At 42.8% G+C, this 22,372-nt stretch overlaps 1 protein-coding gene across 6 annotated transcripts in view; it reads right to left on the reverse strand.

Annotated features, from left to right (window-relative positions):
- The window catches only part of cdk6 (cyclin dependent kinase 6), a 124,683-nt gene that overhangs the window by 88,515 nt on the left and 13,796 nt on the right, over positions 1-22,372 (reverse strand). For all 6 annotated transcript variants that reach the window (XM_059944955.1, XM_059944959.1, XM_059944956.1 and 3 more), the window contains exon 3: positions 4,050-4,185. In XM_059944955.1, the coding sequence (XP_059800938.1) occupies positions 4,050-4,185 (136 nt within the window). The remainder of the gene's footprint in view (positions 1-4,049; positions 4,186-22,372) is intronic.

Consider the following 22,372-nt stretch of genomic DNA (forward strand, 5'->3'; position numbering starts at 1 on the left):
TCTTGGGGTGCCCAAACTTTTGTGTGGTGCTCATTTCCTCTTATTCCACTCTAAAATTGTACAAAACAAAAATAATACACTAATCTTGCTTAAAATGTTGAAAAGAATGTTTCATCTTTAACATTATGCCTTTTGGAGATCAGTTCATCTACTACTCACTTAACTATTCACAGTAACAGCAATTTTGAGCAGGGGTGCCCAAACTTCTGCATGCCACTGTCACGCGTGTTCACCTGTTCTGACATCAGCCTCTGTGCAAAGCTGTGATAATGGGTGACAATAGCATAGTACCGTCAAAAACCAGGCCTGAGAAATTGTTGTGAACCAAAGCAGTGGATCTGAATAAATTGTTTGTTTTATTAGTCACACACACTGAATCACAGTGAAATGAGTCACTGGTGTCAACAACCAACACACTGAGGAGGATTGTGCTGGGGAAAACCTGCAAAAATTGAACCCATACGTCTTTGGAATGTGGGAGGGCATGGAGTGCCCACATGCTCGGGTGCAGGAATTGAACTCATCACTAATCCCTGGCACTGTGAAGTAATTATGCTACTGTGGCACCTCACTTCAAATGTTGCAATGGGATGCACTGGACTGATCAACCAATCATCACGTTTCTCCCCACACACACAGGCAGAATATTAGCAAAATAAACCAAAAGGGGAAATTGCAGTGCCATGACGGTGTGGTGCTTAGCACAATAGCTTGGGGCAATTCTTCCTTTCAATTCCAGCACCTTCAATAATAAAGTTTCTACAATCAGTGAAAACCCCAGTGCACCCATGCGTGTTGTGAGGATCCTGCAGGTGCTACGTGGTTTCCACTCACAGACCAAAGACATAATGGTCACTGGGTAAACTGGTCATTGTAAACTGTCTTCTGATTAGGCTAGGGTTAAATAGGTGCATGGCTGGGTGACATGGTTTGTTGGGTCAGGCGGCCTGTTCCACACTGTATCTCTAAACAAACAATAACTAGAAAGTCCAAAGGTGAGGTCCTAACACGAATTAATGGGCAGTTATAGTTGTAATTATCTGCTACTTTTTAATTAAATTAAGTTCAAATAAACCCCATTTTGCTTCTATTTTACCAGGAGCAAAAACTGCAATCAAACCCCAATTAGTTCATCATGAACATCCCACCACGCAGCAACAATTGTAAAGAGGAAATGTGCTTCCTCTTTACAATATATTGGTGTGGGAAGAGGCTGAGAAACAAAATATTTTCTGCCTGGCTGAACCAGTTAAACAATGGAAAAGTTTATGCCCTAAACTGTTGCTACAGGCCAGTTACATTAACACTTCAGCTCTTTAGCTTCATGCTGGGAGGCCCCAACAGCAGGCCTGAAATCCGTAGCTGTTTCTGGGCAGCAGCCAATTGTGCCCACTTCGTTAACCCTAGTGGGTGGGAGATAGTGGTGGGGGAGAGGGGGCTCCATTCATTTCTAGTCATCTTCTCTGATGCATCTCGCATGACAAGATGTGACATGCAGGAATTAATGAGGATGCCGCTGTGCCAATTCTTGTTCGATGGCTTTGACGCTGGTTACAGCAGCAGCAGTACTGTACAGTATGCCTGCCAGGACCCCACACTGAACGCTGCAAGTGGCCTATTACCTCATCCAGAAGTGACTGGAAAGATGAAATACGGTTGTGAACATTTATGCATAGTAACACAAAATGGGCTGAGACCCTTCATCAGGACTACAACACACACAAAATGCTGGAGGTACTCAGCATGTCAGGCACACCTATGGAGTTTTTGTGCTGAGACCCTTCTTCGGGACTGGAAAGGAAGGGGGGAAGAAGCCACTGAGGGGGAGGGGGTATAAGCAAGGTGTAGGTGGGGGGTGGGGGTTAAGTAAGAAGCTGAGAAGTGATAGGCAGACTGGGCAAAGGGCTAGAGAAAGAGGGATCTGATAGCAGCAAAGAAGAGGAGAGTGGACCACGGCAGAAAGGAAAGGAGGAGGGGATCCGTAAGTGAGGACAGGTAATAGGGCGGGGGGGGGGGGGAAAGAGGGGAAAACTATGAGCGCAAGTTCGAAAACTGTGTCCATTCCATCAGGTTGGAGACTACGGAGATGGAATATGGAATCCATGGCAGAAGAGGAGGCCTGGACCGACATGTCGGAACATGAATGGGGATAGTGTTGGCGACCGTAAATTTCTTATCTTTCGTATATAGAGGGGGAGGGGGTGCTGAGGTGTCAAGATGGTTCCAGCAGAGACAATGGTGACAGTGTACTAGTACGGGCTCGACCATGGAAAATGAAAGAGTGATTGCTGTTTTGAAAAGGTCATCATGCCCAAAGCTGACCAGGCATAAATGTGAGCAGATGTCCGAGCCTTTTGTTATTTTGTTATCTGGCCTTAATGCTCTATCATCACAACTGAGACAAGAACATCTGCCCTCTCCCCTTATCATTTAACAGATGATTGCACCATTAGTTCCCACAGATATCCCTCCTGAGATGGGCTCTTTTTCATCTAGAACTTTTTGAAAGGCTCTTGTCTCGTCAAATGTATTTTATACATTATATTAGTAAAAACCTGTAACCAAAAGCTAGGCTTGAAGTACGTGCAAGCTGAGGCAATTATGTGCTATTATCTGCTAACTGTAAGGAGTGAGGAATGGCAGTTATTTGTAACCCAGTGTGCAGCGTTATTAGATACAAGAGTAACCCTAACCCCTACGTCTTCTGAATGTGAGAGAAAACCAGAGCACCTGGAGGAAATTGCCAAATGTTGCTGGTTCTGGAGTGATATTCACGCTGGCGCCATGCCAAATCGGTACATTCAAAATGACAGCTGAGTGAGTATTAGAGTCTGGTTTTGTTTCCTTCCAAGGAAAGGTTTGGAAAAGACATGTAACCTGATACTCGCCATGGTCAAATGCATGTTTCTGAACCAATCAGATTAAACTATTTGCATGCTACATGGGATTAAAGGGAACATTGTAAACTTCACACTAATGGTAATTGGAGTCATAGCAAACAGACAAAGGAGCAGAACTAGGCCATTCAGCCCATCGAGTCTGCTCTGCCTTTCCATCATGGCTGATTTATTATCACTCTCAATCCCCTGCTTTCTTCTTGTAACCTTTGATGCCCGGACTAATCAAGAACCCATCAACCTCCGCCTTAAATACACCCAATGACTCTGCCTCCATGGCTGCCCATGGCAATGAATTCCACATTCATCTTATATCTCTGTTCTAAAGGGACATCCTTGCATTAGGGCTAGGATATACTGTGGTTAGGGTTCTGATACTGTGCCCTCTGCTCCCAGACTCTCTCTCTCTCTCTATATGGGAACATTCTTTGCACATAAACCCTATTCAGGCCTTTCAATATTTGGTAGTTTCAATGAGATTCCCAGCCCATTCTTCTGAACTCCAGAGAGTACAGGCCGAACAGTCCTCAAATGTCAACCTCTCATTCTTAGGGTCATTCTCTTGAACGTCCTCTGAATTTTCTCCATTGCCAGTACATCCCTTTTTAATTACGGGCCCAGAACTGCTCACTATGCTCCCCACAGCCACTCCATCTACAACTTTCAATATTCGATAGGTTTCAATGAGTTCCCTCACCACCCCACCCTGTCATTCTTCTTAAACTCCAATGAGTACAGGCCCAGAGCCAAAAAACACTCCTTATACCATTACTCTTTCACTCCCAAAATCCTTCTTGTGAACCTCTTCTGGACTCTGTCCAATGTTAGCACATTTTTTCTTATATAAGGGGCCTAAAACTGCTTACAAGACTCCAAGTGTGGTCTGACAGATGCCTTATAAAGCCTCAGCATTACATCCTTGCTTTTATATTCGTCTGCTGGAAATCACTGCTAAAAATCATATTCCCCTTCAATCTGCAAGTTAAACTTTCCAGAGCTCTTTGCAACCGAACCACACAAAGGAATAGCCGCAGGCTCGGGTTAGTCCACAGCCACAGCTGAACCTCAAATGCCCCCATGCCTTGTTACATGCACACTTCCTTGCACATCCCCCGTCCAACTATCACAAACGTTACAAGATGACCTTAGTACCTTTATTGTTTCCGGGGGGACCCCTGGCTCTGGGGCTTTCTCCAGATAGGTAGTCAGATCTTGGTCAACATGTTCAAAGACTAGAGTCAATTTGGTCTCACGGTCTGTCCGAGACACGGTGCAAACATCAAACAACCTGAAAACAGAAATAAGAGTACTGTCGATTATAAAAGCAGTTATCTTGTGTGTTCCTGTGGAATTTTGCCACAGACAGCTGTAGAGGCCAAGTCATTGAGTATATTGAAAGTGAAGGCTGATAGGTTATTGATTAACTGGGGCATCAAGGTTTACAGGGAGAAGGCAGGAGATTGGGGTTAAGGGGGATAATGAAACAGCCATGATGAAATGACAGAGCTGACTCAATGGGCCAAATGGACTAATTCTGCTCTTATGTCTCATGTTCTCTCACTCTGTGCCCACTTGGGTTTCAACTACAGTACCAAAGTACCAGTACATCAAAATATTTTATTACCTCTGATAATTATGAAAAATAATGTTTGCTAGGTTTCATACCTGTACAGAAGTCACTCTGATCTTTGCACATAAAATTGAAGGTTAAAAGCTGCTTTTAACTGTGACTATGTTAAAAAACAAATGAGAAAACTGCCTCTTTATCACTTTTGTGGATCCCATGTGGTATGATATGTTAAATCATATTGAAACTTGACCTAACATAACAAAAGTATCATTGTAGCAATTTACAGTGCCAACCATCAATGATCGGGCTTCAGTTCCAACAACTGTCTGTAAGGACGTTCTCCCCGTGACCATGTTGATTTCCTCTGGATGCTCCAACTTCCTCCCACATTCCAGAAACGTGCGGGAATAATGCTACGTTGGCACCGGAACATGGCCATACTTGTGAGCTTCCCCCAAGACAATCTTTGGACTGTGTTGGTTATTGATCAAATGATGCGCTTCACTATACATTTCAATGTTTCGTCGCACATGTGACAAACAAATAAATCTTTTATTCACTGCACACAAACAAACACATTAAAAATCACTACACTACATTGTTCTCAGCAGACTGCTACCGAACAGTGCCAGCATAAAAGAAAATACAACACGTTTCAAAATATAAAATAGAATTTGAAGACGTTTATGACGGAGAGCCCAGCAGATATTGCTGATAGGGCAAATGATGACATGTCCTAAATTAGCAATGAGACAAAATGCCCCAATTAACTTCTGGGTGGAGCATAGTGTTTTTTGAAATTGAATGTGTCCAAGTCCTTCTGCAGAATCCCTGCTTCCTCAAAACCACACCTATGTATCGTCTGCAAACGTAGGTACAAAGCTATAATTTCTGTCATCGAAATCGATAACATGTGAAAAAGAAGGGCCTCCAACACTGACTCCTGTGAAAGATCATTTCTGCCAGCTAACCAGTAAAGGTCCACTTTGCCTCCGGCCAATCAGCCAATTTTTTTATCCATGCTAGTGCCATGCTAGAGAGAGTACAGAGAAGATTTACTAGAATGTTATCTGGGTTTCAGCACCTAAGTTACAGGGAAAGATTGAACAAGTTAGGTCTTTATTCTTTGGAGTGTAGAATGTTGAGGGGGGACCTGATAGAGGTATTTAAAATTATAGGTATCTAAAATTATGAGGGGGATAGAGAGAGTTGATGTGGATAGGCTTTTTCCATTGAGGGTAGGTAGATTCAAACAAGAAGACATGAGTTGAGTTAGGGGGCAGAAGTTTAAGGGGGCAGAAGTTTAAGGGTAACACGAGGGGGAATTTCTTAACTCAAGAGTGGTAGCTGTGTGGAACGAGCTTCCAGTAGAAGTGGTAGAGGCAGGTTTGGTATTGTCATTTGAAGTAAAATTGGATAGGTATATGGACAGGAAAGGAATGGAGGGTTATGGGCTGAGTGCGGGTCAGTGGAACTAGGTGAGGGTAAGCGTTCGGCACGGACGAAGGGCCGAGATGGCCTGTTTCCGTGCTGTAATTGTTATATGGTTACCTTCCCCATTATACCATGGGCTTTTATCTTGTTAAGCTAAGCAGCCACATGTCCAGCACCTTGTCGCAGGCTTTCTGAAATCCAAATACACAATACCCACTGACCCTCCTATAATCCTACCTGTAATTTCTTCAAAAGAATCCCAACAGATTTATCAGACAAGATTTCCCCTTAAGGACACAATGCTGACTTTGACTTACTTTATCATGTGCCTTTCTCTCTTGAAGAGTGGAATTATATCTGCCATTTTCCAGCCCTCAAGAACCATCCCAGAATCTACTGATTCTTGAAAGATTATTACTAATGCCTCCATAATTTCTTCAGCCGCCTCTTTTAGAAACCTGCGATGGATTGCATCTGATCCAGGTGACTTATCTACTTTCAGACATTTCAGCTTCCCAATGGTCCCCTAGTATGATATGGTGGACAGTAAAGATAATGTTTATCTTTTATGAGAGAAAGAAAAGCTACAGTTGTCCCCTGGAACTTATAGTACTTTTACATCCCCCTTCCTTTGGTGAAAATGGTGTAAATGAAATCTGTTACTGATCAGACGTGGCACGCACTTGGCATCTCAGCTAAGATTTCCTATAGAATTGTAGAAAGTTAAACATCACTAAAATATTTTGTTAATCAGTTCAAAAATAGGAATGAGGTGGGAGCTTTAACACGGGTGCAAAGATTTACCAAGATGCCTGCAGGACTAGAAAGCATACCGCATCTTGTGAGGATAGGGTGAGTGAGTTAGGACTTCCCCTCAGAGCAAAGGAGGATGACAGGTGACTTGATAGAGGAGTACAAAATGATAAGAGGCATAGATTGAGTGGAGGACAGCAGAGATTATTTTTCCAGGGCAGATATGGCTAATAATGGAGGGCATAATCTTAAGATGATTGGAGGAAAGTTGGGGGATGTCAGATTGGGATACGCAGCCAGGCACAATGGCATGGGCAGATCTCAGACGGGATGAGGTGTTCAGAATACTCAGTGGATGTCTACTGATCATAGAGTGTGAGGAGAAGGGGTGAAAGTCACAGCTGAAACTGAGCACACAAGGAAACAATTCTCAGAAGCTGACACTAACATAAAAACGGTGCAGTAAGCTGTCAGCCTGACTGGGCAGAAGTAATGGTTTGGAAAACTCATTTTTATTTTGTAAAACACTTAGCTAAAAAATGAAATGAAGGAAGTGAGAAATCACAGGGTGTAGCAATGCAAACTGTTGTTAGAGACTGTTATGTACCCCTAGGGTTCATATTTTCTGTCCACTATCGCTTTAAAATGTCGGGAGAATGAGACTGGCTTTTGGTCACTGTTTGAGCTGTTACAGAGAGGTGAAGACTGCTCGGAGATGGTGTTATGGTTTCTCTGCAAGCATGTTTACATTTCTGCAAGGACACTGTCAGCTTCTGTATTCTTACAGAGAGAGAAGGGAAGAGCTGCTTGATGGACAGCTGGTGTTCAGCGGCGTGAGATAAATAGAAGGTCCGCTGATAGACCTACAGACACATTGTTCTGGAGGATAGATCAGGAGAATCGATCAGTGGCTCTCGTAGTGTGAAAAGGGTTTGACTGGTGGGGAGTTATTTGTGGGTTAGTAATTCCACCACGGAAGAATGGTCCCCTTTGTATGTGGTTATAGTCAGTAACCTCCAAAGGATTTCGGAGGAGAACTGGACGATCGACGGTGTCAGCTTACCTGAAGACTCAAAACTCTTTCCCCCCACCACCCCATCACTACTCAACTCAACACCACGAACTGAATGTCACTCGTCATCGTAAGACTGTATCCATTTACACCTAGGCTTGAAGAAGCTTGGTTTTCCTATTTCTGTGTATAAAATCATTGCTAACCTGTTTGATATATCTGTGTTTATATCACTGTATTGCACAGTTACTAATAAACAGCATTAGTTTAAAGCAATACCAGACTCTATGGTGCCTTCTATTTCTGCTGGTTCTAATACAAAATGAAATTGGCATTGGTTCATTACTGTCACCTGTACCAAGATACAGTCGGCCCTCCTTATCTGTGAATTCCACATCCGCGAATTCAGCCAACCACAAATTGCGAAAACCCGGAAGTGCTCTTCCAGCACTTGTTGCTCGAGCATGTACAGACTTTTTTTCCTTGTCATTATTCCCTCAACAATGCAGTATAACAACTATTTATGTAGCATTTACATTGTATTAGGTATTATAAGTAATCTAGAGATGATTTAAAAGTATGGGATGTGCGTGGGTTATCATGGATCGGGATCAAAAAATATCAGAAGTTCTCTTACTCAGTAAGTCAGAACAGGTACATCCGGTATTATTTAGCATCAGTCAAACGTTTGTCTTAGAATATAGTATATATTTTACTTTTCTATGCATATAAAACACTTCAGAACGTATGTTTCAGTGTTAGGCTCGGGAACTTCTTCCAGAGTTCAATTCAGTGACAGACCACTATCGAGTGCGCTCTCCACCGTTCTGGGTTGATGTGGAGGATCAAAAACCCAAAACCCCAAAACCCAATAATTAAACCACTGTGTTGCTTAGTAATAATTGTGGCTTTTATCGGGGCACAGCCTTTCTCACTTTATCCTTTAAAATTGTTCCAATCGTTGACCGACTATAGACTAATGCTTTTCCAATGACAGATGGCGTTTCACCTCTTTCCGATTGCTTTTGCTCTCTTTGTTTCTCAGCTCTTTCCTGCTCCCGTTTCACCTCTAACTCCTTTAGCTGGAGCGCATGCTCCCTTTCCCTCTCGGCCCTTTCTTTCTCCTTCTCAGCTGCTTCCAGCTGTTTTAACTTAATTGCATGTTCCAACCTTAATTTCTCCAACTCTAACTGAGCTATCCCACTAGCTGGTACCTTTTCAGGGATATTTTCCAATACCTCAGCTGCAAACACATTCTTCTCAATATAATACTGAGTTATTCCCTTCGCACCTCCCGCTTTTTCATGGACAACCTCACCTCTGCGAGGTTTAGCCCTTTTGCCAGATTTATCAAGTCCGATTTGGTGGCTGCCTCTAGCGCCTCTAGAGTCGGGTTTTCTATAAATTCATCCACGTCCATCTTTGCTGTTTTCCCATCTGGCTACCTGCGTAACCAGATCAAAGTTTGGACTTACAAGCCCGATTCACTGGCCTCCCAATTTGGTGTCAAATCCCGGACGAGCCCTCAACTGTTACGTACCCCCTAACTGGGTCACTTACCAGCAAAGATAGAGAGGTCCGTTGAAGTCTGATGGTACTATTTTAACAGCATTTATTGATAAAAATACACAAAAATAATATCAATGCAAACATACATAATATACGTCGTCAATACTAAATCTAAAAGCGTGGGTATAATAATAATCAATAAGAAATAGCTCTATCGTTGTCTAGGGGAAAATGTATTGTCCGATGGAAATATAAAAGTCACTTTAGTTCATTCAAGCTGTAGGCTGCAGCCTTTGGTTGGAGTCAAGAGAAAGACGGAGGTTTAACTTGCCCATTCCTTTTATGATGTCAATCCTTCGAGAGTCGTTGGGGGACTGATTTCCCCTTTGTTAGCAAAAACCGTTCTTCCGTGGCAAGACCCACCAATTCCGAGGCAAATGGAAAGGGACGCACGTGGGCTGTTTCCACCGGCTTCGCTATTACGCTGTTACAGGAGTTCTAGCATTTCTTCTGGTGCGTCTGAGGGGCTGTTCCTGACTCACAGGGTCTCAGATGTCAATCAGGTTGGGATGATGCAATCCCTCCACCAACCCCCCCCCCCGATTCATTGCCTGGGGCTTCGAAGCATTGTACAGGATTCAATACACATTTGTCTCCAAGAGACAATAGCCGGTATCAATGGTTCCGCCTTTCGGAGGCCAGGACACATTCTTTTACTTCCGATCGTTATTATTTTCGTGAATAGAAACATTGTGGATTCAGATCTCTACCACTGGGTCCTAATGTCCATTGCATTGAGCCAGGTTAAACAAGGTTTGGGGTTTCGCTGGGTCCCAAGGTTCACCTCATTGAGGCAGGTTGAATAAGGGACTTGAGCGTCCGCAAATTTTGGTATCCACGAGGGGTCCCGGAACCAATCCCTCGCAGATGAGGAGGGCCGACTGTACACTGAAAAGCCTGTTCTGTTTATACAGAGCAGATCATTACAAAGTGCATTGAGGTAGAATAAGGTAAAGCAGCAACAGTGCAGAGTGAGGTGCAACAGTGCAGTGCAGGTAGACTATAAAGCACAGTTTTCCCAGCAGTGTGGAGGTACAGAGGAACCTTGGGGTTTATGTCCATTGCAGCATCACCAACCTTGAAAATATGAGTTACTCAAATTGGTACACTGTGAAAAGATCACTCGTTATTTTAGCCCCATACTTAACACTACCAAATGACAAACCCTTAGCCATAAAGCTGAAACACTCAATAAAACTATAATTTTATCAAACAGAACAAACAAAAGAAATCTCCCTTAAATTTTGCTGACATTAATAATGATCTGAGAGGATATATACACAAGACTGACAAAATCATTTCCATCACAACTCACTTTTGCTTCCTTATGGAACCTGTACAGCACCATGAATTCTGCATTAAGGGCTTCAGTCCCATCAGTAGCAGTTATTGCTCTGAGTGAACGTGGATCTAACTGAAGTCCAACAATAAAACATTTTCAGAACCTGACAGGCAGCACTATGATCCGACCTTACAAGGTTGGGTTTGTTCTATAAGGCAGAGTAACAGCCTTTCTACAGACCACAGCTATCTGGTGCAAGGATAATGTAATCAAATTAGGACCAATATTTAACAAATTACCTAGAGTAAGGCACTGATTGAAAAATTAAATAGTTCTATCAAACTGCACAAAAACTAATGGCTGAGACATTAAAACAGTGTTTCTGGGCGTTCATATCAAGGAAATGATAATCAAAAATGACAATCTGGCTATTTGTTCTCAAAATCAGGGAGACACATTGCTGCAATATTCTGTCCAGCTAAACAGTTCCCAAAACTAAAGTTGCAGACTGTTAGTTTGATATGTCGTGGTCTATAATTCTGTTTATCAGATTGCATGATTCTACAAATAGACTTTCTTAGGAGTGATTGCTCAGAGTTTTCAGTAAAGCACACTGGTGAGATAGATTCATCAGATGAGATTTGCACGCAATGCTAACGTGCATTGGTATAGTGATTTAAATGTGAAACAGAGGCCCTTCACAACCTCAGAACACCACACCCAATAAATTGCCTTTGAAGCAGTCATTGTAGTCAAATGGTGTCAATTTGAACACAGCCAGGTCCTCACAAATGGTGAAGGGGGGAATAACCCAGCTAGCAGTTTTGATCATGAAACCTGTGGCACAATTCTAAAACAATAAATGTCTCTAACGACTTCATCATGTAAAACAAAACTGAAAACAATGCGTTAGCGAAATATGCAAGGAACTAAAAGTGTAGAGAAGCGGATAGGGTTTTCTGTAGGTTATAATAAAAGTCAACTGTAATTTCAAATCGTGAGCCATGACTGCTGCCAGGAAACAGGTCAAAGTTCTACACAGCGTAACATTTATTAGATACATCTGTACACATGCTCGTTAATGCTAAATTTCCAGTCAGCCAATCATGTGGCAGTAAATCAATGCATAAAAGTAAGCAACATGGTTCAGCTGTTGTTCAGATCAAACATCTGAGTGTGGAACAAATGTGTGTAACTGCTCACCTCCTGTGATTCACGCACAGCAGTGTACACAGTGTGCAAAGAACAGTTAGAAAAAGATCCAGGTTTTTGTTTGCCACACCATTCATAAAACATCCATTTCCAGTGGTATCAGGACAACCACTAGTCATTGCCTCTGACTTTGCAGACATGGTTTGGGAGGAAAAGCCCATCCAGTTCCGTGCAGTCAATGGAGGAGGTCCGGGATGGTGTTGGCAGGACGATGTAACCCATCATCTTATTGATTATTTATTTAGAGATACAGGCCCTTCGACCCAGAGAGCCCACACCATCCAATTACACCGAGGTGACCAATTAACCTACTAACCCCTGAATCTTTGGAATGTCCAGAGAAAACCCACACGGGAGAGCATACAGTCAGCAGCGGGAATTGAACCTGGGCTGCTGGTGCTGAATAACTTTATTCTAAGCACTAAACTACCAATTACACATGTGTACATTGCATAGGGGGTTTGATGTTTGTTTCATGGCTGTCTGTGGGGAAGTTGTATACCACATACATGCTTCGATAAATAAATGTACCTTGAACTTAAGTTCACCGCGATATTTCTCAAGTGTTTGAAAAAATAGTTTGTTATCTTCCAATTTCACCTGACCACAGGCAAGATGCTTTAGCCATTTCAAACTACACCAGGTAGATATCCAGTGAACTCTATTGAACACTGTCCACATTCCAAAGATGGAGGGAATATTTGATCAGGTTAACTATCAAATGGAGGCAAGGGCTCATTTAGTTGGAATGGCCCGTATCCTGCTGCATCTCTAAATAAATGAACAAGGAAAAATTGTCTGTTTGCAACATCCATATTTGTTCTTGATAAAAGAAATACATCTTTCAGCAACTTCCCTTCAACAATTATCAACATCACCATCAGACTCAGCTCATATTCTACATTCTGACAGAAATAGCAAACCACTGATGTCCAAAGGGTTCCCTATCCTCAGAAGAAATTTCTAAGGAGGGTACAGATAGACTGGAGTGAGTACACTTTCCATGATTATTATTCTACAAAATCAATGAAAGCAGTTTAAAGGGATAGTATTTTATTAGGGCGATTAGGGATAGATTGTGGTTTCACACAAGGTCCACTTCTGGTGTCTGTTTGCTGTGTTCAGATGTAAGTATGAAGGATGTGACAGATGATATCATTGCACGCGATGCAAGTAATTCCGTGGAAGAAGAAAGGAAGCAAAGTGATATTGCTGATTTTGTTAATTCACTATCAAATAGCAAATGGAATCTAGTGTCAACATGCAGGAGGAACATTCTGTTTAAAAGAACGGTCAAAGTACTTATATTCTAAATACAGGTCAGCACGCCGGTGTAAAACAGCAATGGAATTGAAAGCATTAAAAGCCTTTATTGATGCAAAAATCAAAAACAGCAATTTTAAAAATAGAACAATTAAGTTGTCAGAAACACTTATAGTCTATTACCTACCGGGTGACGTATGTGTTGTAGACCCAAGAGAGGGTTGTAGACCTGAGGATGTACAAATAAAGAGGCCCATGATTTGTACGGCAAATTCACAGAGGTATAAACATAAAAACTGCAGACATAATGAAGACAAGAGATTCTGCAGGTGCTGTTCATCCAAAGCAACATATACAAAATACTGGAGGAACTCAGTGGGTCAGGCAGCATCTATGGAAATGAAAAAACTTGACATTTTGAGCTGAGGCTCTTCTTCAGGACTGAAGTGGGGGGAAAAAACAGAATAAAAATATGGGAGGAGGGGAGGGAGGACTAGCTAGAAGGTGATAGGTCATTTACATTGATGATTTGGAAGAGAGGACTGAGTGTAGTGTAGCAAAATTTGCTGATGACACTAAACTGAGTGGAAAAGCAAATTGTACAGAGGATGTGGAGAGTCTGCAGAGGGATACAGATAGGTTAAGTGAGTGGGCCAAGGTCTGGCAGATGGAATACAACGTTGCTAAATCCAAGATCATCCACTTTGGGTAGAATAATAGAAAAGCAGATTATTATTTAAATAGTGAAAGATTGCAGCATGCTGTTGTGCAGAGGGAGTTGGGAATGCTTGTTCATGAATCACAAAAAGTTGGCTTGCAGGTACAACAGGTTATTAAGAAGGTAAACGGAATGTTGGAGGGATTGAATTGAAGAGCAGGGAGGTCATGCTGTAACTATACAGGGTACTGGTGAGGCCGCACCTGGAGCACCGTGTGCAGTTCTGGACTCCATCCTTGAGGAAGAAATGTACTGGCTTTGGAGGCAATGCAGAGGAGGTTCACCAGGTTGATTCAGGGGATGAAAGGGTCAATTTATGAGGAGAGATTGAGTCACCTGGGACTATACTCCCTGGAGTTCAGAAGAATGAGAGGGCATCTTATAGAAACATACGAAATTTTGAAAGGGTTAGATAAGAGATGTAGAAAAGCTCTTTCCATTGGTAGGTGACACTAGAACTAGGGGACATTGCCTCAAGATTCAGGGGAGAAGATTTAGGACGGAGTTGAGGAGAAACTGTTCTTCCCAGAGTGGTGAATCTGTGGAATTCTCTGCCCAGGGAAGCAGTTGTGGCATCTTCATTAAATATATTTTAAGAAACAGTTAGTTAGGTTTTTGCATAGTAAGGGAATTAAGGGTTATGGGGAAAAGGCAGGTAGATGGAGCTGAGTTTATGGACAGATCAGCCATAATCTTATTGAATGGTGGGGCAGGCTCAATGGGCTGGATGGCTGACTCCTGCTCCTATTTCTTATGTAGGTCATGCCAAGTGGGTAGGAAAGGTAAAACACTGAAGAAAGAAACTGATAGGAGAGGAAAATTGACCATAGGTGGAAGGGAAGGAGGGGATCTGGCAGAGTTTATCAGCAGGTGAGGAGAAGAGGTTAGGTAATAGGACTGAGTGGGGAATAGAAGAGGGAAGGAGGAGGGGAAAATATCACTCAAAGGAGAAATCGATATTCATGCCATCAGATTGTAAGGTACACAAATGGAATATACAGTGTTGATCCTCCACCCTGAGTGTGGCATCTATCTTCGCACAAGATATCCCTTTTCCAAGCAATAACAGAAGGAATCACAAAAGGAATTAATATGTAGAGAAAATACATAGCAGTAACATAAATGTTAACCCTTCACTGAGATAATCAATACCATATTCCAAAGTGGAGAAAGTTCCATAAAGTAAAAAGGTCAGTCAAATGGAGGAACTTAGTTTAATTAAGGATACACTGCATTATTTTAAAGTTCAAATTAAATGAGTATTTGGATTGGAGGATTAGAAATAGAAATCCATTAGTAAAGAAACCAGGTTAGGGTGAGTTGTGGGATCTGAGACTGATCAGGTCACTTGAAGAAATGTCAGTTCAACATTTCATCAGCTCTTTACTCAACCTTGCAGCATCTGGCCAGCAGAGATGTATCTAATAGGATTTGCAACCATATCATCCAGAACAACTTCCATTTAGATCTCCATTAAGCCCAGCTGTGAAAGGAGGTTTGGGCCTGGGGCTAGCAACCTCATCCCATAAAAACCCAGAGCCACACCTAGAGGCTTCCAAAGGCCCTACCAACTGCACAAGAAGGATCTTCGCTTCAACATGAAATTGTACGTTGGAAGCAGAAGCCACAGGGCCAGAGGAATCTGGCAAGCTGCTGTTGTCAGGCTCTGCCCAGTAGAAGTGATGGACTTAAAAAGAACTATTTTAGGTGTAATCGCAGTTTGAACACAGGTGGCAGGGTGTAGATACAAGGTACTCCTTCCTCCCGTGCTAAGCTGCAAGTCACCCTTGGGCAAGGTGTAGCACCTGCTTAGCCCCCTGATCTGGGTCCCGTGAAGCCATGGGATCAGGGGGTTGTATCACAAGGCTTTCTATCCAGAGCTTGTACTGGCAGCTCAACCACACTTTCATGTTTCCCTTAAGCATTTCACCTTTTATCCTTAACATATGACCTCTAGTTCTAGTCTCACCCAGCTGCAGTAGAAAAAGCCTGTTTGCATTCGACTTATCAATAACCATTACAATTTTGTATACCTCTGTCAAATCTCCTCCTTCAGTCCTCCATGTTCTAAAGAATACAGTACTGAGTACAGTACTAACCATTCAACACAGGTCCTCTGCACCTGACAACATCCTTGAACATTTTTTGTGTTAACATAACATTTTCAATCTTACTTATACCTTTCCTGCAAGTAGGTGACCAAAACTACAAACAATGCTCCAAACTGGTCTTCACCAATGTCTTGCATTACTTTACGCTAACATCCCACTTCCGCCACTCAATAATTATATTCCATCTGCCATTTTTTCAGCTCATTTCTCCACCTTACTGCACACAATAGGTTCACCAGATTGATTCCTGGGATGGCAGGACTTTCATATGAAGAGAGACTGGATCGACAAGGCTTTCCATCTGCCATTTTTTCAGCTCATTTCTCCACCTTACTGCACACAATAGGTTCACCAGATTGATTCCTGGGATGGCAGGACTTTCATATGAAGAGAGACTGGATCAACAAGGCTTATACTCACTGGAATTTGGAAGATTGAGGGGGGATCTTATTGAAACGTATAAAATTCTAAAGGGATTGGACAGGCTAGATGCAGGAAGATTGTTTCCAATGTTGGGGAAGTCCAGAACGAGGGGTCACAGTTTAAGGATAAAGGAGAAGCCTTTTAGGACCGAGATGAGGAAAAACTTCTTCACACAGAGAATGGTGAATCTGTGGAATTCTCTGCCACAGGAAACAGTTGAGGCTGTTTCATTGTCTATATTTAAGAGGAAGTTAGATATGACCCTTGCGGCTAAAGGGATCAGGGGCATGGAGAGAAAGCAGGTACAGGGTTCTGAGTTGGATGATCAGCCATGATCATACTGAATGGCAGTGCAGGCTCAAGGGGCCGAATGGCCTACTACTGCACCTATTTTCTATGTTTCTATGTTTCTCCCCCTTCTCTTTCCATTGCATATTCTGGTTCTCACACCTTCTCCTTACCTTCCCTGGTTCTACCACCTCCCCGGGAATGTATTCCATTTACTGACCATTCAGTAAAACCTATCCCTTACGTTGCTGCAACACCTCAAAAGTATGCTTTCCCATAAGTGATTTCCAACCTGGCTGTCCGCTCTATCTATGCCTCTCATCTTATACATCCTCCTCCTTTCATCCTCCTTTACTCCAAAGAGAAAAGCACGAGCTTGCTTTATCTTTCCTCATAAGGCATGCTCTCCAAAGCTTCCACATTCTTGGCCTTGTAGCTCTTCCCTTGACTAATGAAGGCAAATAACACCATAAGCCTACTTAACAACCCTAACAACTGGCACGGCATTTTTGAAAGATCTACGCATCTTCAAATTCGATCTTCCAATGTGAATCCCTTCACGCTTTTCCATTTTGAACTCCATCTACCACTTCTAAGCTCATCTCTGCATCCTGTCAATGGCCCATTGTAACCTCCAAAAAACTTCTATACTATCCACAACATCAATTAATCTTCCTGTCATCTGCAGATTTACTAATCCACCCTTCCACTTCCTCATCCAAGTTTCCAAGTCACTTAGAGAAATCACAAAGAGCAGGGGTCACAAGGTTTTAGAAAACATTTCTGACTTAGGATCTTGGGACCTTGCAAGGCTGCAATGGAGCTAACTTCACATTGAAGAAATGTGTCACAGTAGGGAACAAGACAAGGCAGGAAATCTCCTAATCCGTCTACTCTCATGTTCCGCTTTCAAGAATTTAAGATTGTCTAATGTCATTTCTTGTACGCAAGTGTAAAGGAGAATGAAATAATTGTTACTTCGGATCCAATGCAGCACAAAAAAAAACAATAATAAAGAACACAATTATAAAAATACAATAAAATATAAATACAGCAAATAGATAAATATACAGAGATTGATTGCATGTCCATAAAGTGAAGTTAGACACAGAAGTGCCTGTACAAAAGGTGACTGACAGGAAATGAGAAAGGTTGGGGTGAGGAGGGTGGGCTAGTGGGTGGAGGTGATGATCAATCTTACTGCTTGGGGTAAGTAACTGTTTTTGAGCCAGGTGGTCCTGGCATGGATGCTATGTAACCTCCACCCTGGGAGTGGGATTAACAGTGCATTAGTAGGATGTTCCACGTCGTCCAAAGGAAAATGTGTGCTGTCAATAGGGAGAAGTAATCATTCTGTCCCAAAAATCTGCGCCACCATTCACTGTGAATATGGCTGACCGTTTCTCCCAATGGGACTTCCCTTCCCTGTCTCTATATACTTTAATTCCCATGTCTAAAAGCCTATTGATCTTAGAAACATCCAAGCAGGTTCTGTACTATAAATTGATTGAATTACTTGGAGATACAATACAGAACAGGCCTTTCCAGCACAAAGAGGCGCACCACCCAGCAACCCGATTTAACCCTCTGGAAAGTGGGAATTATCTAGAGAATTGGGAGAAAACACACAGAATGTACCAACTTGCCTACAGGACTCTGGAACAGAAGTGTGAACTCTGACGCTGTGTCCTGTAATAGTGTCACGCTAACCGCGATGTTACCATGCTGCCTCACATCAAACAGTTTTACCAAAAATAAGTAATATTCATTTGAGGGGGAAGTCCCATGTAATGAAAATCAATGGCCGTCAACTCATTAGCTCAGGTTTTTCCAGAAACATTTGCAAAACTGGCCTATTTTCAGAGATACAAACTGTGAAATAAACAATGCGATGTTCCAGGCCAAAGGGGTCCCACCACCAAGCACCCCTCTCCCTCCTTCCCACTGTCTGCCTTCCATCCACGCCTCACTTGTCCACTCATCCCTCCCCACCCCTCTCCCTCCTTCCCACTTTCTGTTTTCCCTACACGCCTCACTTGTCCACTCATCCCTCCCCACCCCTCTCCCTCCTTCCCACTTTCTGTTTTCCCTACACGCCTCACTTGTCCACTCATCCCTCCCCACAGATCTCCCTCCTTCCCACTGTCTGCCTTCCCTACACGCCTCACTTGTCCACTCGTCCCTCCCGACATATCTCCCTCCTTCCCACTTTCTGCTTTCCCTACACGCCTCACTTGTCCACTCGTCCCTCCCCACAGATCTCCCTCCTAGCAGACTGTACAAGTGCTACACCTGCCCCTGTGCCTCCTCCCACACTGGAATTTAGAATATTGAGGGGGGATCTTATTGAAACGTATAAAATTCTAAAGGGAATGGACAGGCTAGATGCAGGAAGATCGCTTCCGATGTTGGGGAAGTCCAGAACGAGGAGTCACAGTTTAAGGATCAAGGGGAAGCCGTTTTAGGACCGAGATGAGGAAAAACTTCTTAACACAGAGAGTGGTGAATCTGTGGAATTCTCTGCCACAGGAAACAGTTGAGTCAGTTCATTGGCTATATTTAGGAGGAAGTTAGATATGGCCCTTGTGGCTAAAGGAATCAGGGGGTATGGAGAGAAAGCAGGTACAGGGTTCTGAGTTGGATGATCAGCCATGATCATACTGAATGGCGGTGCAGGCTCGAGGGGCCGAATGGCCTACTCCTGCACCTATTTTCTATGTTTCCTCACTGTCCACTCCACCCTCCCCCTCCTGGACATCATCCACAAACTGCTGATCAATCTAACAACATAATCATCCAGATTGCTGATACAGATGACGGACCCAGCACCGTTCCCTGCAGCACTCCACTAGTCACAGGCCTCCAAATAGGGAAACGGCCATGTACTACCATTCTCTAATGTCTAATCTAACTTCTATCAAATCTCCTCTCAATCTTCTATGTTCTAACCAGTCTCTCCTTGTATTTTAGTTCAGGTCCTCCAGACCCTGTACTCTTTCAACCTTGATTACACTTTCATTGAGGCTACATCCACACTAGACTGGATAATTTTGAAAACGCTGGTTTCACGTAAAAATGATAGGCGTCCACACTACGCGTTTTTAAAAATATCTCTGTCCACATTAAAACTGATATTTCGGTTAACCTCCTCCTACTGCACATGCGCAGGACACATCTACTGAAAACAAGCGTTTGGTGTCAAATCTCGCGGTAAAAGATGGTGCGTCTTTGTTCAGTTACAGACTAGAAAAACTAAAACAACAGACAGCTGTTGGCTTTTGCGCTGGAGGACTTAAAAGTAAAAGAGATACTGGAGCGTATGGAGGCAACTGACTGGGAGTTCACGTACAGTACGAACCGGCTGACAACGAACATTGAAAAACTGACAAACTCTGTTGCATTAATAAAGCACCTTGTTAAATGTATAAAACATGTCTGCATCAGTGTTATCTTGTATTTCCATACAACGTTACATTAGGCACATCTGACACATCTATTGTCAGAGAAATACTTGCATAAATAGGTAAACCACCTTCATACGAGCAAGGACAGAAAACAGGGCAAAGTGAGTATACGTATTTATTCAGTAAGTTATGGGTCAAAGTATTTGGTGAGTACATTTCTAGCTCTACTGGCTTCAGTCTCATTGCCATCTGTTCTGAAATAGTTAGATTGTGTGGGGGATTGTGTTCAGGAAAACAATGAAATGGCGCGCTGCCGTCTGACAGCGTTGTCAGTTTTCTCTGGTTATCCCATCCACACTGATCTGTCTAAACAGCATTTTAAAAATTACACACCCTGGAAAGTGTTTCTGAAAAGCTCTGGTTTTGGGGGATGAAAATGCCCTTTTTAGTGTGGACGGAGGGTAAAAAGATAAAAAGCTTCAGTTATGGATTTATCCGGTGTACTGTGGATGTAGCTTGAGGCTAGGAGTGACCAAAACTGTACACAATACTCCAAATTTGTCCTCATCATTGACTAATACAACATCAACATCCCATCTCCTGTATTCTTTCTATATGACCCTATCTACCTGTGATGCCACTTTTAATGAATTATGTACCTGTATCCCAAATCCTGCACCAACTCCTCAGCCACAAGTTAAACTGTATAATCTTCCTATTTCAGACCTTACTGGCAGTTGGCATGGGTAGCAATCCTGAGATCACAACCCAGGGGGTTCTAACTTAGCAACTAACTCTCTGAACTCACTTTGTAGGATCTTATCACCTATCCTACCCTTGTCATAGGTACTGATGTGGATCACGACCTCTGGCTGCTCACCCTCACATTTACAATGCTGAGGACTTGATCCAAGATGTCTTTGACCCTGGTGGCCAGGAGGCAACACACCATCTTGCAATCTTATTGTCGTCCACAGAACCTCCTGTCTTAATTATGAAATTTCCCCATCACTGGAGTTCTCTTCTTCTCCTTTCCAGATCCAGACTCATTTCCTTAGAAATGCCCGCTGCAGCTTTTCCCATGGTAGGTCGTCCCAGCCAACAGTATCTGAAGTTGTATTCATATTATTGAGGGGAACTGCCACAGGGGTACTCTGCACTGACTCCCATTTCCTTTCCCTCCCCTGACAGTGACCCAGGTAACTGCTTCCTGCCACTTATGGGTGACTACCTCCCTATAGCTCCTATCTATCACCTCTTCGTTCTTCCATACTAAGGAACATACCACTCTCTCCTGATGAAATGCCTCCCAGCCTGCAAGATGTCACTCTCTCACTCAAGACCTCAAAACATCCTCAGATTGTGCTGGTCATTAATGCAAATGACAGAATTCACTGTATATTATGAACAAATAAAAGGGAAACTTTAATATTTAGGTGGGATTCATGTATAATGAATAATCATTTTAATTGTCTTTAATTATAATGATTTAAATATATTCCTGCATAGTATACTACTTAAATAATTTAAAATACATTCATAAGCTCGCCTGCAGTGCTAAGGAATTGTTTAAGATGTGTGAATTTGTTCTGAGTGTTTAATTAATGCTTTACATTGGTTGTAATGAGAGTAATGAGTCAGCTACATAAGCTGAAATTAATAGCTCAAGGAAACGAGAGGCTAAAGTTTGTATTTTGACAAGTGCAAACCATGTGCAATGATTTATATTCTGTGTAACTGTGCAGCAAACCAGTCACAAAACACAGAACAATGCTAAAAGGGGAATATGTCATCATTAGTGATCACTCGTCGTCGAGGATGGTTCCTCTCCTGGTGGTTGACCTGGTCACTCCTATTGGACTGCTGGCCGGTGAGGGGTCGGTGGATGCAGCTGGTTGGGCCTCACTCTCCTTACACTGAAGACACTTAATCTTAGTGGCACAGTGGAGGTGTTCTTCGAGCTGTGCGGTCCCCTCACAGATAGTCCTTCCCCAGTTTTGCCCATCCATTCAGGCTGATATGGCACTTCCTCAGGTGGGTATACATATTATAGGGTGGCAGGATGGAGGTGAGAGGCACTCCTTTCCACGACTAGCCTGCAGGCCACTCTTGGGGCAAGCTAGAGCACCTGCTTAGCCCTCCCCCCGATCAGGGTCACGTGACCACAGAAGCCAGTCGGCTGAAGGCGTTGCCCAGAACGCAGTTATGGCAAAGCACTTCTGGAGAAAAAATTGCCAAAAACTAATGAGACAATGTTTCCCTACGTCATACGACACGGCAAAAATGAACAAGTGATATATATTACAAATCGCGTGGCACTCTTTTCATTGGCTCGCTTCTGTTAGCTCACTGGGCTTTCTTTATTTCATATCTAAGATTTAGATACTTGCGGCTATCAAGATAATTTGATATATACATCAAAAAGATTCTTGCAAT

Source organism: Hypanus sabinus, chromosome 20 (genome assembly GCF_030144855.1).
Source record: "Hypanus sabinus isolate sHypSab1 chromosome 20, sHypSab1.hap1, whole genome shotgun sequence".
NCBI classification, from domain to species: Eukaryota; Metazoa; Chordata; class Chondrichthyes; order Myliobatiformes; family Dasyatidae; genus Hypanus; species Hypanus sabinus.